This window comes from Sinohyriopsis cumingii, chromosome 19 (genome assembly GCF_028554795.1).
Source record: "Sinohyriopsis cumingii isolate HCF-2022 chromosome 19, ASM2855479v2, whole genome shotgun sequence".
In the NCBI taxonomy this organism is placed as follows: Eukaryota; Metazoa; Mollusca; class Bivalvia; order Unionida; family Unionidae; genus Sinohyriopsis; species Sinohyriopsis cumingii.
Genome location: NC_142979.1, coordinates 49,378,056 through 49,403,103, shown reverse-complemented (window position 1 = coordinate 49,403,103; position 25,048 = coordinate 49,378,056). Strand labels below are relative to the sequence as shown.

At 35.1% G+C, this 25,048-nt stretch overlaps 1 protein-coding gene across 1 annotated transcript in view; it reads right to left on the bottom strand.

The window, feature by feature from the left end:
- Positions 1 to 24,471, bottom strand: part of LOC149775674 (uncharacterized) — an 81,270-nt gene extending 56,799 nt beyond the window's left edge. The window contains exons 1-6 of the mRNA XM_089943509.1: positions 24,406 to 24,471; positions 20,651 to 20,849; positions 18,931 to 19,099; positions 7,538 to 7,712; positions 4,421 to 4,571; positions 3,151 to 3,257 (exon numbers count right to left, since the gene is read on the bottom strand). Of these exons, the coding sequence (XP_089799635.1) occupies positions 3,151 to 3,257; positions 4,421 to 4,571; positions 7,538 to 7,712; positions 18,931 to 19,099; positions 20,651 to 20,820 (772 nt within the window). The 5' untranslated portion in view covers positions 20,821 to 20,849; positions 24,406 to 24,471. The remainder of the gene's footprint in view (positions 1 to 3,150; positions 3,258 to 4,420; positions 4,572 to 7,537; positions 7,713 to 18,930; positions 19,100 to 20,650; positions 20,850 to 24,405) is intronic.
- Between the last annotated feature and the right edge of the window lie 577 nt (positions 24,472 to 25,048).

Sequence of the window (25,048 nt, the reverse complement as noted above, 5' to 3'; positions counted from 1 at the left end):
ATTTTCAGATGTCAAAAATAATTTTCTTTTTTGATGTCCAAAATCTTTGGGCAAAAAAATAGCTTACAACAAAACTGTCCAAAACTTTAGGGTTGGTTTGTAGATAGGGCAAGATTGATGACCTTTTTGTATTACCAGGAATCAGGATATTAATGATTAAGTTGCAGGTACAACAAAATCAAAATATTTTTAACCTAAATATTTATAGGTTACTGCATTTGTATGGGAAAATATGAACTAGTTTTTTGGATGGAATACTGCACAACCTTGGGAGTTCATATTTTCCCATACAAATGCAGTAACCTTTTTATTATATGCTCATTTTCTTATTCTACCTAAGGCTTAATTTATAAACAAAATACACTACAATAAACAATGTAAATGAATGTATGCCGTATTCCAAACTAAATACACAAGAGCAGATTCATCATTACACAACAACATTATTAATGTGCACATAACTCCGCCAAGATAAATGTGAATTTAGTCGCGAGCTCGAAATAATTTTCTACAGAAAATGCCGTGCCTAGTTAAAATTGAAATTTGCAGTCATATTGTGAATGCATGAGCATTGCAACAACTTTTCCATTTGTTCTGGATTGAATATATTTTGGCATTTTGTTTCGATTCTACGAAAGTTTGTGATTTTGGACTGGATTCATCTGTGCAAATTGTTCATGAAATACATCAAAATGAAGCAGCGTGGGAGAAGCGCGTTTACATCTGCAAGTGTGTTTGTTCTGTCATTGACTATTTGAAATCATAATGTGGGAAAAATATGAAGCTATACTGTATACTGTAGCTAGCCTAAATCCGAAACATTGTATCAACATGAAATGTGCCAAAGCAGCTGGTATGTGGCAGTCCATGAAACATGTTTTAGTTCACTCAGAAACAAATTTAAACAACCACAACGTAAAGCGCCTCTTACAAGCATACATGATTTGTTTACAAATCAAAAGTGCTGGCGTCTGCGTCCATTGTTTGTTTACAACAGAAAGTAGTTCCTTTATGCATGTGAATGCTATTAGTGTATTGGCGCGCAGGTTCAGTATCGGGTAATATTGCACGATTCTGACAATGTAAAGTTAACGGGGAAAAAAATATCAGCATATAATAACAATTGTTTCTTCACTTTTTAATGCCAATGCTGTTGTTTCCAAATGAAAAAATACCTAAATCAAAACAGCAGTTTGTCAATGCACGATTTTCAAATTTTATCCATAAAAAGTGACAAAAAAATGCCGAGGAAAACAAAATATCAGAATTTATACACAAGGACTACAAGTGAGATTTCAACCCTCTTCCTATTTTATTGTTGTCACACTGCCTTTTTTAAACTCAAAAGTAATACCTCCTTTACTTGAATTCCATCAGGTATAGCTCATAGTATGGCCCATGATACTATGTACCACAATAGTCCCTAGCGCAGCCACAATAGTCCCTAACATGGCCCACTATACCATGTGCCACCATAGCCCTAGCACAGCCACAATAATTCCTAATATGGCCCACTATACCATGTGCCACCATAGTCTCTAATATGGCCCACTATACCATAGGTAAATTGTAAGCAACGATATAAGCCACGAGCTGCTGTGCTTCTGTTGTCATTCTGATTAACATAAACAAACTTATAAACATTATATCACGTAAATATTAAAAATTATATCCATACAAGTTTAGAAATAAGATGACAACTACTGGCTGTGTTAAAAAGAACTGATATAGCCCATCCAATGAGATACCCACCATGGGGGATGCTGGGTGTGTATAACCTTCAGAATATGTGTGAGAATATGCTACTCTGAATGGGGGCCTAAAAGACATTAGTTCTCCAACTGTTTAGATGTCTTTCAATAAAGCTGCTATTATTATTATTATTATTATTATTATTATAGTACATGCTGAAAGCGACCTGCCAACATTGAAAAAAATCAAAATCAGGAAAATCACCATTAAAAATCAGGAGGCATGGTAAAAAATCAGGAGGTACAAAAGATGTATATATCATGATAAAGATGTCTACTTTTGTTATTTCAGTCCATTGTATGTTGCAAATTTGCATTTATTTGTCCCTGAGTGCCAAATTTGCTAACAAGAATAGCTTCCAGGGTTGATGTTGACAGGCTGGCTCTTTGGCTTGTTCTGTTTTTTTACCATTGAGAAGGCTTTCTCAGCATTTCTGATGCTTTGCGGTATTGAAAGTATTGATAGTACTACTCTCCCAAGGGTTGGAAACAACAGTTGGCCAGATCCATTTTTTTTCCCCGAGAGCAACCCACTGATGATCAGCTCTTTCCACATTCAATTCTGCTTCTAAATTGTAGATTTGGTAAAGATGACACTATCTATGCAAATCATCAGTGCCAATTCCTTCCATTCAGCTGGAGAAAAAGGGTAGGTCCTTAAATGATACTACTGATTGTTTAGACACATCTGCAACGCTTGCACTGTGTTTATTAGTCATTTAGACCACCACATCATACGGAGAGATGCTGTGAGCAACATTAGCAGTTTGCATGATAGGCCCTGTGATTCGATGGACGAATGAAAAGCATCTCCCAATCACTCCTATATTTTTTATCCCATTTCTTTTTCATGGCTGGTGAAAATTCACCAGTTACTCCCTTTTCTTCTTTTTTTTGTGCTTCTTGCTGAGAAACTTATTCATTATGTTGCTGTGATTTGCTGATGGGGTTGGATAAAGAGAACCACACTGAGAAAATCTCTATTGGCAGATGAAAACTGGAAGTCAAGCCGGATATGGTAAAGTACTAAGAAACATACCAGACACAGAAAGACCAGAAACAGAAACAGGGAAATGACGTTTTTGTATAAAAATAAATACAGATTTATTTTTCTCTTGAGGAGTTAAAAAATTGGGGAATTGGGAGATAGGTCCAAAAATCAGTAGGGTTGGCAGGTCTGCTCTGTAACTTAAATGGTGGACTGGGCATTATTAATGCCCTTTGTGCAAGAATGGTTCCAGTTTTTGAACAAGCTGACATAAATAATGGCACTCAATGCAAACAACTGATGCAAGACCATCCCACGGCATCATGTGACCTTAAGGTTCAGATGGGTGAAAATCAATCAATAAATAAATAAGATAATTGGTGGTTCAGGGTCTTGAACTTTATTTCTTACCTAGGTCATAAGTCATCTGTACAGTGTGATCACTGATCTGCATTATATATGGACTTTGTGGTTTTGGGAAGTCATTTTCATTATCTTGCTTGTCTTCAGTGCATTTCCTAGAAATGAAAACAACTTGAAGTAATGTAATGAAATAGTCTTCCCATCATTCCAGGTTAAGTTAACATACAGACCCCAGAAACTTTATCTATGTCAAGCGATTTTCACATAGTCAAGATATATGGGATAGATATAAGAAAGTGCTTAAATACAGATGGACTTAAATATTTTATCTATGTCAAGTGGTTTCCATGAAATTGTGTGTGTGTAATTTGGATTTTTAATGTAGCTTTAATAATTTTCCAGTCATATTGCTACGATGTCTGCAGTGTTACAGTTTATAGTGATGTCTAGCACTGGGGCATCATGCTGCAGACATGTAGAACGATGTTCCACCCAGTCACATTATCCTGACACCAGGCTGACCAGTCCAAACGCTAACCTCTTAATGCTGAGCATCAAGCGAGGCAGCTGTTAGTACCATTTTTGTAAGTCTTTGGTATGACTTGGTCTGGGATCGAACGCACAACCTCCAGCATCCGAGGTGGACGCTCTAACCACCAGGCCACCAGAGTGGTGGTTTCCATGAAATCATGCTAAAGAAACTTGGGATGGACATATGGATATGTTAACAGGCAAATGGACCAACAAAAACTTTATGTCAAGTGGTTTTGATACGGACAAGCTAAAGAGATTTGACATGGATGTAAAGACATGCTGACACACTGATGGACCGTAAAAACTGTATCTATGTCAAGTGGTTTCCACACAGACAAGCTAAAGAGATTTGAAATGGATGTAAATTATATTACCTATGTCTTGTAGTTTCCTTGTAATTATGCTAAAGAGATAGGAGATGGATGAAAATACATGCTCACATACAGATCAATCCCAGAAACTTCATCTAGGTCAAACTGTTTCCATGTAACCATGTTAAAAGAAATTCTGGATCAATGTAAAGATGTGCTGACATCTAGATGTACTCCAAAAACTTCATCTGTGTCAAGTGGTTTCCATGCTATCAAGCTAAAAACGATTTGGGATGAATGTAAATACATGCTGACATACTGAGGGACTCCAGAAACATCATCTTAGTCAAGTGATTTCCAAGTAATCATGCTAAAATAGATCTGAGATGGATGCTATCACAGTTGACATACCGACTTACAGCAGAAAAGAATATGTGCCTTTCTGCTAATGCAACTTGGACATTAATACTGACCTGAACCAAAACTGAGGCAGCAGTTTCAGCGTGGCAGATTCATCTTGATTAACATTCTGAACAGTGTACCTACACCAGAGCTGCTTTGGATTTTCCCTGGATTTGGCATACTCCACATAAATATTCCAGTACTTGCCATCATCGAGCACTCCTGAAAATATAGATGAAAAAGCTTCAATGAATGTGACATGAAAACTAATTTAACAAGTCCATTAATTCTTATCATTTATAAAACCTTGTGAAACAAAAGATCCAAATAGTTTTATTTAAAAGTTTTATAAATTTCATCTCAAACTGAGCTCACATGAAGAGGTACTACTTTTAATATAGATATTTTTAAATAGATTTTGTTTCTTTATAGAATGACCCTGATTTATCTGGGTGACCTTATTTCAGACATAATCTTACCAAGAATTTGAAGTGGGTTTATGATGGGAATCAGTTTAAATTTGAACATCAATTTTAAGTTCAGTATCACCAATAAACAACAAATTTTAATTGGTTGGAGATATTTTCTATTTTGCACAGCAAATGTCATTTTACATACATGGAAATGTTTCCTTGTCCTAATTTCAGATTTATCCCTGTCACCAGATTATCATGCAAAACCCCACTTGTCTCATACTTTTGATCAACATCCAATGGGAGTGAATATGTGAAATGGCCAACCATTTGATCTAATAAGCATGCTGGGTTGCAATGCTGTGAAAATGCTAGAATAAAGAAATACTCCAAAGACAGATTGAATAATTATGGGTTATTGAAAATCACAGTTAAATGTTGATAATTTTCTAACAAGTCTTACATGTCATACCACTAGCTCATAAGTATACTAATGTGATTCATTTTTGTGTGTTGTACCAATTTTCAAGGATTTTGTGGCTGGTCTGAATAACAAATTTAAAGACCCAATGAAATTTAAGTTGCAAATTTAAAGACCCAATGAAAATTAAACCACAAATTAAAAGACTCAATGAAATTAAAGCCACAAATTTAAAGAGCCAATGAAAATTAAGCCACACATTAAGACCCAATGAAAATCAAGCCACACATTAAAGACCCAATGAAAATTAAGCCACACATTAAAGACCCAATGAAAATCAAGCCACACATTAAGACCCAATGAAAATCAAGCCACACATTAAAGACCCAATTAAAATTAAACCACAAATTTAAAGATCCAATCAAATTAAGAACCAAATTTAAAGATACAATCAAAATTTTGTCACACATTTAAAGACCCAATGAAAATTAAGCCAAAAATTTAAAGATCTAATGAAAAATTTCAACACCCAATGAAAATTAGGCCACAAATTTAAAGACCTAATGAAAAATGTAAAGACTCAATGAAAATTAAGCCACACATTTAAAGACCCAATGAAAATATGATGCAGAAAGCCCCTTCCGTTTCTTACAAAAACGTTTTTAGTGATCATAATAGCTTAGCTAGTTGAAAACTTTAATTTCATTACTGCAATAAAATATTACTTTTTATGTCTTTTATTTTAATGCTTTCAAGAAAAAATTATAAAATATATCTTTTTTTAATGCATATGTATATATGAAGCATCTGGTAGTTGCAAGCTACACTAACTGCCTTAAATACATTTTTCAACATTAGAAGGTAGGGAGGAAAAAAAGTGTAAAGTATCTTTGAATATTAGTATTACTGAAATTAAAAAAAGATAACATAATTACCTAAAAAAGTTACATTTATTTCACATTACAATGATCTTTTATACAGGTGAAACTGCTGCTGAAAATATTCCTAAAACCACAAAATATTTCATCTTAGTAATAATCAAAAGTAATAATATGCATATATACCACGAAACAATTATAGCCCAGTATTAAAACTTGCATGATCCCGATTTTCAGACAAAGCCGCTAAATAATCATTTAGCATTTCTCCTGACACATGCAAACTTTTGCCACCTACATAACTCTAAAACAGCAGAATTAATCCAACTTTATCAAAGCCACAGGTAATTAGCTATGCTCTCTCATACAATTTCTCATGGGCAATCTAACTTGAATTTTACCTACTCATAACACCATGATTGTTGGAACATACTGATGGTGCAATTTTATGTACACTCGTTTAAGTAAAATATTATATGTTGACATGCTTTAATTACTGCTTGCCTTGGTGTTGCTGGCTTTGTCTTGATGTTCAGCACTTGAATTAAACAAGGGACTGATCTTGACAAGTGTTTGATCTGTGCTCATATTGGTGTTAGTGTTAACATTCAAACTAGCATCCTTTGTTGTCGGCATATTCTTTTGATTTCCTTGTTTTATCCAAGATTAAGTACCTATAGAGGCACATACAAAATTTAAGTACAAGGGAAAATCTTTGTTGTTTTACAAAACCACACAAATTTATACTCGAGAAAATAAATCAAATGACTACTTCATATAAATGACATAGTCCAATTTAAATTTCAAATGTCATCTGATGCATGAACATATTGGAACTTATATAACTCTGAATTTATTGCAGTTGTATTATGACAGTATTTAATCAATTGCATACATAATGGCATCTTTTATTTAAAAACATTTTTTAACTTGTCCACCAGGTATGTGTTAGAGCCTTGAATATTATAAGAGTTGACTAATGGGGACAATCATTTCTGCTCCAAGATGCATCCTGTGATGATGTTCCAGCAGAAATCTTGGATTTTAAATTGTCTGCGGTTTATACCCAAAATCTGACACTAATTTAAGAATTCTACCTTTCACTGTCTTTGTCTTTGCTTTGTATTCTGTGCTTTAGGCTACCTAAACTTACAATGTACTATATAACCTGGATTGTCCTGATGTGCTATTAAAAATTAATAATGCATACACTGCAATTTGATCAACCAAAAAATTGTACAGAACAGAATACTTTTTTTTCTCTCCAAATTTGAAAAAAAATACTGAGCTATTGTTAAGTCCAACAATTAAAAGCCTGGTAGTTATAAGTCATGGATAAAAAGATGTCCAATTGGGCCCTTTACATGATGCTCCAAATAACATTAATTACAACAAAGCCACATGGCATATTTTCCCATCAAAGTTACTGCAAAATTACAATGATGCAAGCTAGTGGAAAATTCTAAAATAACCTGCCTGTGTCTATTAATTTAAACTCATGTTCTTGACAGGACCTTGCCTTGTTGTCTTGTAGTAACATATCATATGGAAACTCAGTCTGAGGGTACCGATACAGTGCTTTCATGTAACTATGATCTGGTACATTATCAAGGTAGTAGTAAACTTCTTTTACATCCTCTCCATGGTTGCCCTGGTGGAAAAACAAAATGGAAGTAAATGCCAGTAAGTTTCAAGAGACATTCTGTGAACAGAAGATTTCTGCATAATTATGTATTTCCCCACAAATTTTAAAAAATATAATGTTGCATTCATATTTTCTGTTTACAATGACATGATGACAGTTCATGCTCTTCAAGAATCTATTATAACCATAATGCTCCTGTGACCCCATCTACACCTTAGTCCATTGTCATTATGCATTAGTATACATGGACCTGGACTGGATTCTACTGTTGTGCTCTTAGGACTCTGTACATCATGGGAAAAGGAACCAATCAACGTGTACATACATGCCAAACCCGTGGCGAGGAAAAAGTGTAATCCAAGTGGACAAACAGAGTAATCCACATATAACACAATAAAATTCAAAGCATACGTACAAAATGATTTATATACCCTGATCATCTTTTAACATCAATTACTGTTTCAAGTTTTCAACTGTAGCACCTTGAGCTTTAAAAAGCAATAGACTCTCATACTGCATTTCAAAACACCTTGTACCAGCTGAGATTATCAATGTTTTGCACACCAGTAGAGCACTATGTGCTGGGTTACAGAGCCTGGATCTGAATTCAGTCTTTTTATGTTAACAATAACGAACAATCTCTCAGAGTTAGCATTAGAATGGTAAAGAACCAATATTCCTTTCATAACTTGAGAAAGAAGAAATTTATATCTTCTAGTTATTGGGTCTTTTAACTGGGAAATAAGGTGCTATTGCACATCAACTCTGTCCGTATGAAGTACATTGTTGGGTAGAATAGCAACTTGATACTTCAGGAGTTCTAATTTATCGGCAGCCTTTCCTGCAGCAAGGTGCATCAAATGACAGGGACAACCTGATATCCCAGTCATCATTGATGCAGTATCAGCTGAAAAGTCCATAAAGTTCAGTGGAATCTACTGTTAATTCTCGTAATGAAAGAAAAGCACTGACTTTGCCCTTTTTATTGTCAAAGTCTCTTACACAGACTGGGTACAACTTTTTGTCAACATAATCACTACTCCTGTATGTTGCAATACTAAACAGCCCAATTTTCTTGGCTTCTGCAATTTTAATTGAAGTATCTTCTGCTAAACACCAAACAATATTAGATGATTTTGTTCTTGTACATGCATATTTTCTGCAATTTTGGAATCAGGAAACATCTGTTTGAATAAAGGACCAACACAGTCTTCTACTGCTACGGTTAGTCTGTTCTATTAAGAACTCAGTAAATAACGTGTCTGCATTTATAAAATTCATGTTTACAATTTAGTTCTGATGTAAAAAAGTTACCATAGTGTTGGAGTTAGTAAAACGAGCTTATTCAAGGTTTCTTTGTTTTACCACCATGACCAATATTAAAATCCTTTCCACACAGCCTGCAATGGACGTGAAGCTGCCCTAGAATGAAACGCTGTATTGTGTAATTCATGTATTCATCTTTGAATCGGTTTTTCGTCATATTCTAATCCATCTGTGAAATTATTTGAAAAACATTTTTGCTCAAACACATGCATTGATCACAGGAGTACTGATAAGGTGATTTCATGTTGTCAGAGATTTCGTTGTACTTTACTGATAAAATGTCAGACTCACTGCATCAATTGACTTGATAAAATCTTGACTTTAAGTGCCAAATACATACAGTTTCTATACCAGATATAAATTAGAACAAAGAATCTGCAAGCAAAGATTAAAAATTAGACAACCGGTCTGTTCTCTCCTAACTAAGCCATAGAGCTGCTATAAATAGAAAATCAGGACAAAAGTTAAAGTAGAAACCAGAATTTTTCTTGGAAGTTGTTGTTGTTGTTGTAGGGCTTAACACCATTTTTCAGCACATGATAGGCTATACTTGGCGGCCAGTATCAATGGTAGAGGAAGAACCCGGAAAAAAACCAACAATACCTGTAAAACTAATCTTTTCTACTAAAATATGTTTCTTCACAAATACTTACCTAATCATAATACATTAGGAGAACTACTACTACCTCGCAAATCCAGCCCTCCTAGATAAAACTTAGCTAGTCATCTACCCATGTAGGTGGAAGTGGGGCAGAGTGATCTCCCCCAGATATAAAGATTGTCAAAAAACCATGAATGTCTCAGGCCTGCTCTCTATAAGGATGTAACTGCAGCAAGACTGGGATGGTGTATGTGTATGATTGGTTAGGTATTCGCAAAGAAACATTTTCCTAGAAAAAATTAGTTTCTTCTTGAAATACATTACCCAATCATAATAAATTAGGAAAATAGGTAAGAGGTGGACGGAGGTACATCCCCTTACCCACCAGATACCATCACCTGCCGCTCAAGGTATGTGAGGTAACTTCAATGTAATCCAACTGGAGAGCACTCCATCTGTCGTGGAGAGGCTTCTGAAAAGGAAACTTTTACTTCTGCAAATCGAACGGAAATTGTGAAGCCGCGTCTTATGAAGCTGTTGAGCCTGATAAGGCGACTTTATCAAGGTAAGCCCTTTGGAATCAAAGATCTCTGAGGTAAAAACTGGAGAATGTGGACTCTGATCACCATCCCACAGCATGGTGTTATATTTTATTTAATTATATCTGATTTAATATATATTTATTTCAATTTAATTGTTTGTTTGTCAGTTTTAAATTTTATTTATTTTTCATTACATGCTATTGTAATGTAAATTTATTCACTGGGGATGATAATTTTTCCAGAAAATAATTTGACCTTGACTGTTCATTTTGTAAACACCAGGTGTTGACCTAGATCCTGACCTTAATTCAAAAATAGTAACAACCACGTAAATAAGTTCTATTTTTATTTTAAAATGATTGGTTGTTGTTGAGGTCATGATGGGACTGCATGTTTAAGATGTAAACATTTTTTTTTTAAATTTATATTTCTTAAGAGTAAAATGGGTAAATAATTTCGACAAGCTTCTGGAACATGATCAAGTAACCCACCTTTTGCATTTTATAATACGATATAACCTTTGTTTTGGAGACCTATTCTCAGTTGGGCTCTTACACTGAAAGTTGTATGTTGTGCTGTTTGGAGTTATTTCAAATTACTTGGATTAAAAAGGATCAATTCTTTTTTTCCTGGAAAATATGTGTGCTTCTATGAAATTGTTGAACAAGGACAGCTTTTATAAAAATTTATTCAGATTTCCACCAACTTTAAATCTGCAGCTGCTGTGATGGCACTGGTTAAAGTATGGTCTGCTCAATTCAAGACCTTGGCCATTCTAGAAACATGCATGTACCATGGAATTTGGAATAAGAGGTGATGAGCTGTGTTCCACCGGTTTAAAGACAGCCATCAATACCAAGTCAAAACAGAGCCCATGGCTACTACATTGTGGACCAAGTGTATTCAGTCCTTAGGAACAGAATATGATTTGTTATCCCGAGCTGCAATGTCAACTGTTGCAGTTTCCAAATGAAAGGATAGTGTATGGCAATTATAGAACCACTGACGAAAACTTGCTGGAAGGCATTTTGTGATGTTAAACTGTGCAAGAAGTCTGAATCTGCCAGACTGCTGAAGTAATTTGAAGTTGGATTCTTCATTTTATGTGATAAGATCGACAGATGCTGCAGCTCTGGTCCAGATGTTTCGTAAGGAAGGAGGCAGGCAGAACTCCAGAGGCAAAAGGACAGAAAACTTCTGTAATGAAAGCTCTGAAGGATGAGTCTTCCAGCGACATAGTGAAATCAAGAAGCAAAGAAGGAGCCTGAGGGCAAGCATCATAGTCTTTGCTTGCCTGAGGTCAGGCTGTTGCCTAAAGGAGCTGGTGAAGTGTGTCTAGATCTGCCACTGACAAAAACTCATGGAGTGTCCTGAAGTAGAAATGGTCATTTCCAATCGGTCACTGTTTAAAGAGTCTCTTCTACTGTACCAAAGGTTGAGAATTGAGAGATGGCAGGTACTGGTCACCATAACTGAATGTATACACCAGGTTTGACAGACTGGATGACAGTCCAATTTCCAGGAACTTATGTGTTGAGGTCTTTGTCTCTGAAGATCCTTTGTAGTAGGCCATAGCCAGTCAAAATTGAAATAGGCCATGTTATGGATGGCATTGTCAAAGTCACAATGTTGGGATGGGTTGTGGGATGTCTGATCCATGTGACTGGTCCGTGTATCAGTGGAACAAAAAGATACTGTTTTGTTTGTTTGATTGCTGATTATCATCAAGGGCTATACTGTCATGGCCTAAAGGTATCACCAGCAATAACGAGTCCTGTGTGTGTTTGTGTGATTTGGATTTTAACGTAGCTTTAACAATTTTTCAGTCATATCACTATGATGTCTGCAGTGTGGCAATTTATAGTGATGCCTAGCGCTGGGGCCTCATGTCGCAGACATGTAGCATGATGTCCCACCCAGTCACATTATCCTGACACCAGGCCAACCAGTCCTAACACTAACCTCTTGATGCTGAGCGCCAAGCAAGGCAGCTGTTAGTACCATTTTTGTAAGACTTTGGTATGACTTGGCCGGGGATCGAACCCATGACCTCCCACATCCGAGGTGGATGCTCTAGCCCCTAGGCCACATAGTGGTCAACGATCCCTGTGGTGGTGACATAGTTATCGGGACTGTCTCTCATTGCATATATTTTGGGCATTTTTAATTGGAGAGCCCTTTTTTTTATCTATTGCCTTTTTCCACCATAAAGTCCCGCACAGAGGGCAAGTCAGCATGTAGGGTTCTAGTGTCTTCACCTTAGTTGTGAGTATCTGCACTTTGCCCATGGTCTTATCTGTAAGACAAAGAGAGCAGAACGTATAAAACTGTAATGAAACTGTCTCTTATCACTGAACATCAAGACAGTGCAGAACTATGCCATATAGCATTACCTGGAAAAGAAGCAGACATATTTAATAAAGCTATGAAACATCCATGTAAAAAGCAAAATAATTCACAGTACCATATATACTCTATAAGCCAAATAATTTAGGAAAAATTAAAGGTTGGGAAGTAAGGGGGTCACCTTATCCATGGGCCAATATCTAAACTTGCCAGTTTTTTTTTACTGTAATGGCTGTAAATCCTGGGACACAAAACAATATTTTTTCATGTCCTAAGACAGAGGCATATAAAAAACAACTTTTGGTAACCCAACATTTATTAAACTGTTATAAAGTACTATGATTGATTTTGTTATTATTTTAAGTGCATATTTTCTGATTTCTCTAACACGAAATTAAATAAAGGTAAATACAGACTTCATAATTCGCAGGACGGTTGAGACCAGGCTGAACTATAATGTACAATACTTACACAGTGCAAAGCGTGCATAGCATCACTTAAATCCTTACTTGTTCCCAAACATATTAGATGCAGATTTTACTTTATTCATTGTTTCGACCAAACTGCATTCTTCCAGATAACATTTCAGCTAGTCCATAATATCTGTTTCATTTATGTTGAATCACGCGCTCATGAGTTACTCATTTTTAATGATATAAGCGATCCTACAAACTGAGGTAATATTTTAAAAAAGGTATGCATGTTTGATTGTACAAGGCACATAACCAGCATAATTTACATTTTCAGGAAGAGTGGTAAAAATAAAGGCTAAATTTCTCATAGTTCAACTAAGATCAACATCAATCAATTTTAGTTTTGTGTTTTGGCTGAACAAACATAACTTTCCACACAATGGAAAGCTTGATGTTTTGGCATCTCCTATGTTGATAGTTGGCGAATTTGTCTTTCATTTTGCGACAGTAATACAGGCCTGTTAATCATTAAAACCCCGAAACTGGTTTGTGTTAAGTGGGAATTTTGACTGGCAACTATACCGATACATTGATGTGTAATTGCCTTTTATTCCATAATATTAGCACGATTACCGTAATTTTGTAAAATGGGGAGTAAGGCATACCTATGAACTTTTCAAAAGCCAAGTATGGAGACTGAATTAAAAAATGATTGGGACCTAAAATCGGGAGGTTTCTCATGGCATTTTTAAAGCCTTATTTTCACTAAATATTAATCGATCTTCCTGGTCCAATATACTTGAAATTCGCAAGAAGACTCACCATTTCTCCCTGTGACATGCCATATTTTCCCCCAGGACGTGCCCTATTTTCATATTCTGGTCAGCTGTGGTCAAACTGCACAATAGCTAAAGGTTAGTCTTAAATAAACAAGCAAGAAAGCTTGTGTGACTAATTAAAAGTTAATCCTTATCGATGCAACTATGTTGTGAAAACAACCGGCCCTCCAGCTAAATTCAAAGAAACCATGTTCTACACTATTGTGTGTTATACAAGCACCAGCAATTGATTGGCAAATAAAGGATTCCCAATTTTGTTGAACTAAAGGTACCAAAATAGCCAGCCTCATGGTACCTTACATGTGGCAACTATTTTCCCCTCTTTGTATATCCGACCATATTCCCTTATTGTCAACTTGTAAAGCATTTAGTATGGTTTATCATAAGGCATGTATTTCGAATTAGTTTTTGATGACACATTTGCTGCATGGAATATATTTTCATTCCTTCTTTTAATTTAACCAGTGTAATTAACATTGGTATATACGGCATAAAAATGCCAGGTGTTCACTCATGCAAGTTTCTTTCGTGGGACTGGCGCTTCAGGATATGGAGTTACATCATTCATAGTGATCACTCTTGGGACTGAAATTAACTGGACGATTTTATATATGTTGTGGTTTAATTTTTGTTCTAGTTTATTTTTTTATTCTTTTTTTATTGTTGTAGAATTTAAAAAAATAATTTACATGAATACTGTTTAAGCTTAACATTCTGTTTACTGAAGAAGCGAATTCTTCCTAGTAATTATTTTGTCACAACAATAGTTCACAGGTGATAAAACAGAACATGTAGGACTTTTTTTGTTTAGAAGAAATGAAAATCGAAGACATAATGTAATAATCGGGAGTCCTCTGCAAAAATCAGAAGATATGAAATCGGGAGGTAGGCGTGGAACGACTCCCAAAATCAGTTTTTTTTCCTTTCCTCCTGGCGTGAAAGTTGACAGGTACGGTGTAAGGTCGCTTACATCAAAACAAACTACAACTCATCTTTTGTGGTATCAGCATAATTTTTGAAGCATTATTTCTGAAACTTCATTATTTTATTTTAGAAATATCATTAAAGTTTAGCGCAATGGTGCCCATGATTCGACTCCATGGGATGTGCTTAATTCAGCGCGCAATCAAATCTACAATGTACATGCAGTGGCGCCATTATATAAATACATACAGTAGCCTAATTGCAAGCGCTGAATCGAACCGTATTGATGTTCGTTGTGTTGTCATACTGGGCTTACATTTTAAATAGTTGGGGATTTACAATTTCAAAGCAAAGAAAAAAATGTAATTACCGGTACACTGATATAAAATGTCCAATGCAATAATGCATAAACAAAATATAATCGAGTCAAAAGGGAGAGGTAGTGTTACAGCAACTCGCGATTGCTAAATTCTTGTCACCGTTCAATCAAATACACAAATCTAACTTATGCAGAAACAATAAGAAAACAGAAAATTAAATAAATTACTTAAGTATACATGTCATTTTTGTTAAATATAAGTTTGCCTAATAAACACATTTAGAACTTACCTTGTGCATCTTGAGAAATCTCCGAGTTGTGGGTCGGCTTATACGCAGGTCATGCACTTTTTAGCGTTTATACCTGTTAAGTTTGGAGGGTCAGCTTATACGGTACTACTTATGCGAGGTTCAAGGACAACCCATACAGGTAAATGCAATGAAACGTGGTGTCCAGACACTAAATGTATTAGCAGAGAAAACTCACCTGTATGTAACCAGTCATTGTGTAATTATACATATATTAAAAGTTTTCTTTAGGTTTCAGGGACTTGCACATAAACATAATTTAAAGTACAGCCCGAAATTATTTGTGAAGTCACAGGCTACCCATGCAAGTACCTAAGTACAAGTAAATGTGTAAAGATGGACAAAGTGTGGCGAAAATTGTAAAGGCAAACTCTGTTGACAAAGAAAGAAACACAAGTTGGACATATAGATTGAGTATACTTTCCTTGCGAAGTGAGAACTCCACCTTGTATCAATGTTGATTCTGGCTTTTGCAAGGTCTCTCATGGTGAGAGTGTGCTTCTCAGCAAAAGCGAAAGTGGTAACTGAAATATTCATTAGTTCTGTCACCAATCCCCACATCAAGAGGAGATGACTGACCATCCACAACCTAGGTAGGCAGATAACTCATAGCTCTTTTTAGTGCAAAGTTTTATCTGGGAAGGCTGAATTTACAAGATAATAATAGGTCTCCTAAGGTATTATGATTCGGTAATGTATTTAATGAAGAAACTGACATAAATGTAGAACTAAAAGTTGTAATGTCTGTCAAAATGACCCGTACTTGGTAAGACACATCTGCAGATTACTCTCAACTAAAACGTCACAAAACAGTAGCACCTGGAATCAATAAATAATTATTATAATGCAGCCTTATATTATGGTTGATGAATAAACATTTGTTGGCTGTGGATACTCTGCCTTGTATCAAGAACTTGTTCTGTAAAAGCTGCATTTTATACACAAAACAAATACTACTACTGCTTCTACTACAAAAATGCAACTTCTCTACAAAACAAGAACAAAATTAAATGACTGACTTTCGTTTACACTATACACAAACACTTATAAATCTGCTAAAATAAGACATGAAATTGCAACAAAAATTACTGATGTGGGACAGAAGGTTAGAAACACAAAGCTAATGCATCATTAATTCCCAAAAGTACTTTTTTTCGTTAAACAAAACTCCCAATTCTAGGGATCAGGGGCCAAAACAGGGTATTGCTGGTATCAGCTCTAAGTGAAAATGACTGACATTTAAGATAAATCAATAGCATCCATGTTGGTGACAGACTGGACCAGCATCAGATATTTGCATTATGCAGTTAGTCAAACTAAGTGAGGTACAATAGTTAAGGGCTGAGGGAGGGGTAATTACCTCAGATTATTGCAATTACAAAAAGGTGCCATTCAAGAGATAAGGCTTGGAATACGGTCTTCTGGGTCAAAGTATGTCTACTTAAACAATAATGTTGAAAGGATAGCTGGAAACATAACATATAAAAGCTGGTATCAGCCATTTCTTAAGCATCTTGGGATGACATGATAGTGTTTTGGGACAAGGATAATAATGGCACTGGAGAGAAAAATGATAAACACAAAATGCCCCTTTCAATATTGTTGCCTGGACATAAAAGCTCACTAGACCCGATTGTCTTTTTTGAAATACCAATGTAAAAACACTGGTTTCTGCAATGCCTGTACATTTCAGCTAACTTTACTAGATTTATCGGACTTGCAAAGTGAGAGCAAAATCAAAGTAAAACACTGAAAGTAACAATATTTTTCATTCTGCAAGAAGAAAATCTAATTTACAGTCTTGTCACTAACTTTTTATAATATTTCATACTCAATTAATCGAAAGAAATCATATTTATGTTTTCCTGTCATTTTTCATATGAAGAACTCTTTTTATTAAACAGATCTGCAAATGGGAGGTAAGTAAGAAAATCAGAATTAACTTTTACTATAAAGTATTTACACATTTAAAATAATAAAATACACTTAAAATAGTTATTAAATACACCTAAAATAGTTATTAAAAAGTCTACAAAATAATACTGATTAAATATTTAAACAATTCTTTGGTTGCATTTTCAAAACAAAACTTGTCAGTTAGCAAACTCAGGATCAGTCCAGCTATACAGATGGGTAAAATTTATGTACAAACATGAAATCAGCAAATTTCTTAACATTTTATAACATGTTCTGATAAAATAAACCAAATATTTTATTTCAGTCCTGTACACCTTTCCCTTGATAACTCATGCAAAATGGGCTCCAAAAACAGACCCTACTATAAGTGAAAGCACAAGTTACAGATAGACCTCCAAACATAAGTGAATGAAAAACTGCAGGACCAGGTTGTGTGTGTGTGTGTGTGTGTAAATTAAATATACTGTTTAATAGATGACAACTCATTTCATAATCACATCGAGAAAACTTGTCCATAAAGCTCTTTTTCTAATGAAGTTGCTTCTGTATAAATTACATTTATTTACATGATGCCCAACATCTGAAAGATTGTTAACATTATTCCAACTGGTTTCCAACAACCTTCCCATGTGCACCTGAACATTCATGTATTTCACCACTGCTTTTTGTTGTTGGTTTCCTGCTTCATATAACGCTATGGAGTACAAAGCAGGGAGTCAACCAAACACTGGGATCAGACTAACTGTTAATACGAGATTCCTTTTTCCAAAAAATCTAGCAATATTTATTTTGTGAAACAATCGCCTACATTGAAACAACATTTCTGTATTGTTCATTAGTAAAATAGTGATGAGGTGATTTCACTGCAAATATTAGTGATATTTTTCCTCATTCTTGTGAATATCTAAAAGTGCCAATTCATAAATTCTGAAACTTAATTCTCCACAAACTGAAATATAGCTCTTTATTTCCAAAGTATTCACTTTGATTGCTTGCCTTTTACTAATTATGATCACGTTTATGAATGAGTAGGTTAATTTAAAGCAGTTTAATTAAACAGAATAATATTTATATCTGTTTCATTTATCATCTGGAATGAGTTCAAGCAATTTAGGACTGGGATCTTATGCATGTAGGATCTGCATGCCTCATAACTAGCTATTAATTCCATGCAACCATACAACAAATACTTCTGCAAGTTAGATATCAAAACACGGTTGGCACGTAATTAAGTTGTCAGTGAAACATTCACGGACATAGCTGTTATGGTTGATTGATGCAATTTGTCTTAATACACGTGTGCGCATTGCATTTATGATGATTACACTTAAACCAAACTGAAGAACTGAACTTTAAAAAAAATTTTGCTTGATAAACAAATTATTGAATTTTTATTTATTAAAGTACTGCCTCCAGTAGGCATAGTCCATTTTCATTGATCAAAATTTCATTGAATATCATTATTTACGGTGTACTAAGAAGGTCATTTGGAAAGAACATGTAACAAAATATATGACTTCTTATTAACAATTTTGATCACAATTTTCTTCAAGTTCAACAAATAGGGGTAACTTCTTGGGCATTTTCTAGTATAAAAAAAGAAAGAAAAAAAAGGGATGCATGCCTGACCCCCTGTTATAAATGGGTTTGAGAGTGATTAGGGTGCGAGTTATTGAGGGAATGGTATACCTGGGGTCCTGACAAGCCAAAGAGTCTCTCCTTGAGATGAGAATCTTTTCCATTCCATACAGCAAAAGATATGCAGAATTCTGACTGTTCATCAGTAATCCCAAATATGCCATCTTCCCCTGACTGGTACACAGTTTTATGGGCAGCTTCGTAAGGGAGGTAATTCCAGCTATAAAATATTACTTTAAAGTAAATAATGGGGAGCTTTGAGGATTACAACTATGTACATGTAGGGGGATCATGATATTCAAGGGCATTTCCTAAGGTGAAAGATGTGAATTGAGAATGAAGAGTTTAAAAAAATGAAAAAAAACGTACAGGTGGTTGAGTGGTCTAAGCTGCATGTCTTTAAAGATCATTAACATCTCATTTGTGTCTTTATGGAAAAGTCTCACCTTGGTCAATGTATGTAAGAAAATTTGCCAGTTGCTTCCAATGTATTCGTTCTTCCCATGTTTTTCCACTACAAAATATAAACTGGCTGCCATGTAAAATCTCATGTGTTGAAAAATGAAGTTAAGCCAACAAATCAAAATTAGTTAGGTCACAAGGTAGAGTCCATATTACCAATGAAAATGTTATGTTGACCCCCACCATCTCTTTCCTAGGACTGCACCCAGGATCCAAAAATTATGTTAACATCTGTTCATCCTCATAAAATATCAAACCAAATACAACCACCTTCTCTAAATTGATGTAGGTGGTGTTAAATTCACATGGCAGAGTCAATGTGTTCTTGAACCCCCAAATCCCCATCCCAACCATGAAGCTGGATCCAGAATCCAAAACCTTTGTTTTCATCTTTTTGTCCTTCTACAAGATCACACCATATATGATCACGGTCCCTCAAACAGTATAGACAGTGCTCAGGTGTCAAAGTATAACACAGTGCTACACTGATAGATGCATGGATGCATTAACAGACAAAAAGAAGACTGGACAAACATGAACTATCAACATATCTGCAAAGGTGCAGATATAATAATATGATATTCATTAACAGACCACCTGTTTTAAGTGCTACTTTTGTTGGCAGAAGGAGCAGTCACCCACAATGGCTCTAACTATATAAAAAAATTAAGACTGCAACAGTATACAAGCCTCACAAATGACATTTTCAGCTCTTTCCCTAATGTTAGAATATCTACTGATTGCTGGCCATGGATGTTGAATCTAAATAAATATTTTCCTGCCACTTAAATGAATAGTTATCTTCAACACTGTTCAATGCAAGTTCATCACAGGGTAGAAACACTAGAATTAGATGACTAAGGTAATATCTTTCCCTTTATGGTGAAAGTACCATACTGTCCTCAATGTTTCAAATTGTTTTTAATTTTTTCTTCATGTGTATGAAAAATTATAGATAAAAACAAAAATGTAAAATTCCTGTTGAATCTGGTGAATATGAACATTTAGAGACTGGAGAAATTATATGTGACACCTCCCTGACCACCAATGTGACTTCCTGATTCAGACTACAATTTTACATAAAATCAGAAAAAGTTGGAAATCCCTCTGAAGCTAATCAAAAATGGTGCATATTTATGTAAGCTCTCATAGATATATAAAAAAAAGTCTTCCTCATAGTAGTTTTAATTAATATCCAGATGTCCAACAACACTCAAAGGGTACAAAATATGTAATGACGTTAACAGTAAAATAAAAGTCCTATTGGATCAATCAGGCCAAGATTATAATGCCAGTCTCAAGTGCATACCACATTCCATTTGCTGACAGGTCTTCCCGCACTGTACCCCACTGTCTCTCTGATAGATAAGGCCCCCAAAATTTGTTACCACCAGGCTGCTTTCCCAAAGGTTCCCTTTTCTCAGTCTTTCTCCTTTTGGTAGCAGGTTCAGAAAAGTCAGAACTAGTGGAACTAGCCATCTCTATTTAAGTTTGCTTTAACAGCCTTTCTGTAAGAAACTGTAGGTCTAAATAAATGGCATGTAAGCTTGGTGAATTTCAACCTTTTTCATTTCTACTGTTGTGCAACTTCATGCATAAATATGTTCCACTTGTAAGAAAACTTAATAAATGACCACACACACACACACATATATATATACACGCAGTCAGCATTCTGATAAAAAACCTTATGCCGAAAATTTCTTCATATTAAATAAAATACAAGTTTCCTTTATGTTACGTTTTCTAAGCCCCAGCTATAAATAAGCCATAATCTACCTGTCTTGGGAATATTACCGTGGCCATGTGTTTCATGTCTGAAGATTGCTGTGGGGTTTGTGTTGAACTCTTACACAAGGTTGCCTGACCAGCTGGAGACCAGAAACTTGAATCGCCAAACGCAATAGACCACATGACTAAACAAAGGCTTGCCATTATCACACCTATGTGCTAAAAGGTTAATTTAGGATCAAAGGGAAGCCCGCGTGGTGAGCGGGGTGTGTTCTTATCAGTCCCCACATTAACAGACAGCGAGGTACATTGTTGGCGAAGTTCTATTGGATTGGTTTACAGCAATATCCAATCAAAATTGAGACAGAGGGTGTGATTACAATTTAGACCCGAATGATACTTTCCAAACTCATAAGAAAAATTTTAGTATTCACTTGGAGGGATTGCAAATCAATAGGGTTTACAAAGCCACTCATAATTTGGGGGCAAAACTTAGAGGTAGATTCTAAGGAAAGAAAGCTTCAAAAAGGTCAGTAAGTTATTTGCGTGATTTTTGCAGAATATTACGTCATCATAACTGTAATTATTTGAAGTATGTATACTTACTAGGATTGTTTATTTTGTAGACTAACCTTTGTAATGTTTCATTTACGTGTGTATTTGAGAAATGGGCTTGAGCCTACGTAGAGAATTATTAGATGAGGCGAACTATATAATAAAGCTTGTTAGCTTGTGGTCAGAATTAATTTTGAAATTTGCTATTAGGTTACATCATAGTAAACTAGTGTATTTATTAATGTGTCATGTTAGAATTTATACATGCTTGAATTGTGAATTTGGAATTTGTTGATGCATGTGTAAGAAGTAATTGATACCGTGCTGTATTATGATGTCTGCTTTACCATACAAGAATGTATAGGTATCTCAATGTGAACGAATGTGTGATCCAAGAAATTTAATAGCTGTTATGTGATGATAGGCTGCGTGTAGTGTGAGATGAGAGGGTGATGATAGGCTGTGTGTAGTGTGAGATGAGAGGGCTAAGGAAAAAGATTGTACTGTCCTTGTGTTTTCACAGAAGCTTTTTAGGGGACACAGAACTTTTCAGTCCACTGGATACCAAGTCTTCAAGAGCTGGAGACAAAACTGAGACTTGTCAAGACAGTCGAAATCCACAAAGTCATTGGAGAGAAAGTGGAGGAGTCTAGAGAAAGTCGAGGAGGGGAGATGGAATTTCGAGAAATGTCAATAAGGAAGAGAAGGAATTGGGAGAAATACAAGGAAAGGCAGAAATCAATCTCTCAAGTGATGCAGTATGCTTATTAAAGGGTTGAGACGAAGGAGTGTAATTGGAAATTTGAGTCATTTGATTATTGCATTGTTACTTAATTATTACTCATTGAATTTCACTTTTTGTAGATTCAATCATTTAATTGTCAGCATTGCTGACTAGGGGCTCAGAGCTTTACATCCATCTTTTACTAAATTTAACTTCCAAGGAAATAGAGCCTGGGTGGGACTTCTATAATTGTTTAAATAAAACATTGGGAGCACCCCACACCAACCATATACAAATGTCATGCTTCAGAACAGAAGTATGTATTACCATTACCTCAACATACAACCAGCCTCCAGTCACATGAGAACTTGTCATAACTTTTTCATTTTACAAATATATATATATATATATATATATATATATATATATATATATATATATATATATATAACATGAATACTGTGTTTTAAAATATCATATATATTATAAAAGTCATGCCCTGTCCAATAAACAAAAAAAATAATCTGAAGTGCAGAACAATATCACAAAATCTCTAAACCATATTCTTATCAGCCCTACTTACCTTAGAAATAAAAATTTACTAAAAAATCTTAAACATCCAGTTTAAGCCAATGTTTAGTACTTAACTTTATAATCCCGCTTCATAAAGAAAATCTCATCAGGTTTTACAAAGAAAAACTTTTTACATAAAACTAATCTGAAAGAGACTTCCTTGGTCTAAACTGAAATATAAAGCCAGATCACAAACTCCAATTTATTGAGAAATAAGTTGCCTGATAAATGCAATTAGACTTGCTTTAACAAGAATAAAGCAGTGATTAAAATTCATCTGATATCCCTACCCACCCTTCCACAATCAGATACATTCAGCATATTTATCTGAATAAGCTTGAAAATTTATAATTTCTATCAATCATCAACTTCAGCCGAGTCATACCAAAGACTTAATAAAATGGTAGTAACAGCTGCCTCGCTATGCGCTCAGCATTAAGAGGATAGTATTGGGACTGGTCGGCCTGGTGCCAGCATAATGTGACTGGGTGGGACATCATGCTACATGTCTGCGGCATGATGCCCCAGTGCTAGACATCACTATAAACTGCCACACTGTAGACATCATACCGATATGACTGAAAAACTGTTAAAACTACATTAAAAATCCAAGTCACATATACACACACAATCATCAACATGCTGGAGATATTTCGATTGGTCAGTAAGCAAATTAAATATTACGTAACAGTTCAGAAAAGGAAAAATGAAAAAAAGATCTGAGGTATGTTTCACACTGTAAACCACAGCAACCACAACAATAACCACAACATCACAGTACTGTCGTTAACTTCATTATGAATAGATATGTTGTTCAATGCTGGAGATGTAGTGTACATGAACATAACCATGGAGTTAGTAGTGGAGTTAACTAACATTTTTCCGTCCTGTTCTTCTGTTCTTTTTTTTTTTTTTCAGCAGTTGTGAAATGAAAATAATGACAGTATTTTTAATAAATATCCAACATCGATATATTGCTGATGTAAAGCAAACAATATCCTTAGAATTTTCAGAATATTATAAATGGGGCGGTACCAAACACCACCACTATAATGTAAGACGTATCACATGTTATTAATGTTCAAGTGCATCGTCCCAGACGCGTATAGGTCTTATACTATCTTTATCAACTAAAGTTGCGGAGGATACGACCACAGAAGTCTGACGTTTTATCAATAAAGTACGGCGAAATCTCTGACAATATGAAATCCCCTTGTCGGTAATATAAATAAACACTATTATCGATAAGGGGATTTCATATTGTCAGAGATTTCGCCGTACTTTATTTATAAAACGTCAGACCCCTGTGATACGACATCGTCCCAGACGCGTATAGGTCTTATACTATCTTCATCAACTTAAGTTGCGGAGGATACGACATCGTAGCTAGTAAGAGAATGCAGAAGAACAACAGTCTATTACTAGTTATCAATGTAATTTAACAAAAACAATGATTTTCTCCCCATATAAAAACGATGTACCTGAAATTTCCTGTCTCGAACACTGATATAGTGGTGACCTTCCCGCCTACAACCGATAGAAATATCTGACTACTGAAGATGGCGCTCCAAGAGTTATTGCCCTTCTTCAACATGACTAACTTTTGATAGTACTAATATTAGTAATCCTACTTCCTAGTCCTACAATATAAGACATCGACCCCGATATTATGTTTTAGGGATAAATATCTGGGTCGATGTCTTACATTGTAGGACTATCCTACTTCGTGGACAGGATACTAACACGAGTTTAATGACAAGTCTATCAGCGGAACGGTGATTCACAAGTTATTTTTCAGCCTACAATTATATATTTTGAAAATGTGCCTTAGATATAGTGAAAGAAATTAAATAATTCTCTTATTTAGCACCAGAACTGCTGAACATCATTGTAGAAACACAAGTGAAACATCGTTTGCCTTCTTAATCCCATATTTTTTTTTAACTGCCCGCATATTTTAATGGATTAAAGTTACAGCACATGCCTTCTACTAACAGAATAGACGATACAAGTCCAGTATTTGTTAAAAGAAATTGGGTTTTATTGTGCATGAGGTTGACAAGTGGAAATAAATACATTTCTCCTGCTTTGTTACACACTGCAAATACAATGAAAATACATTTA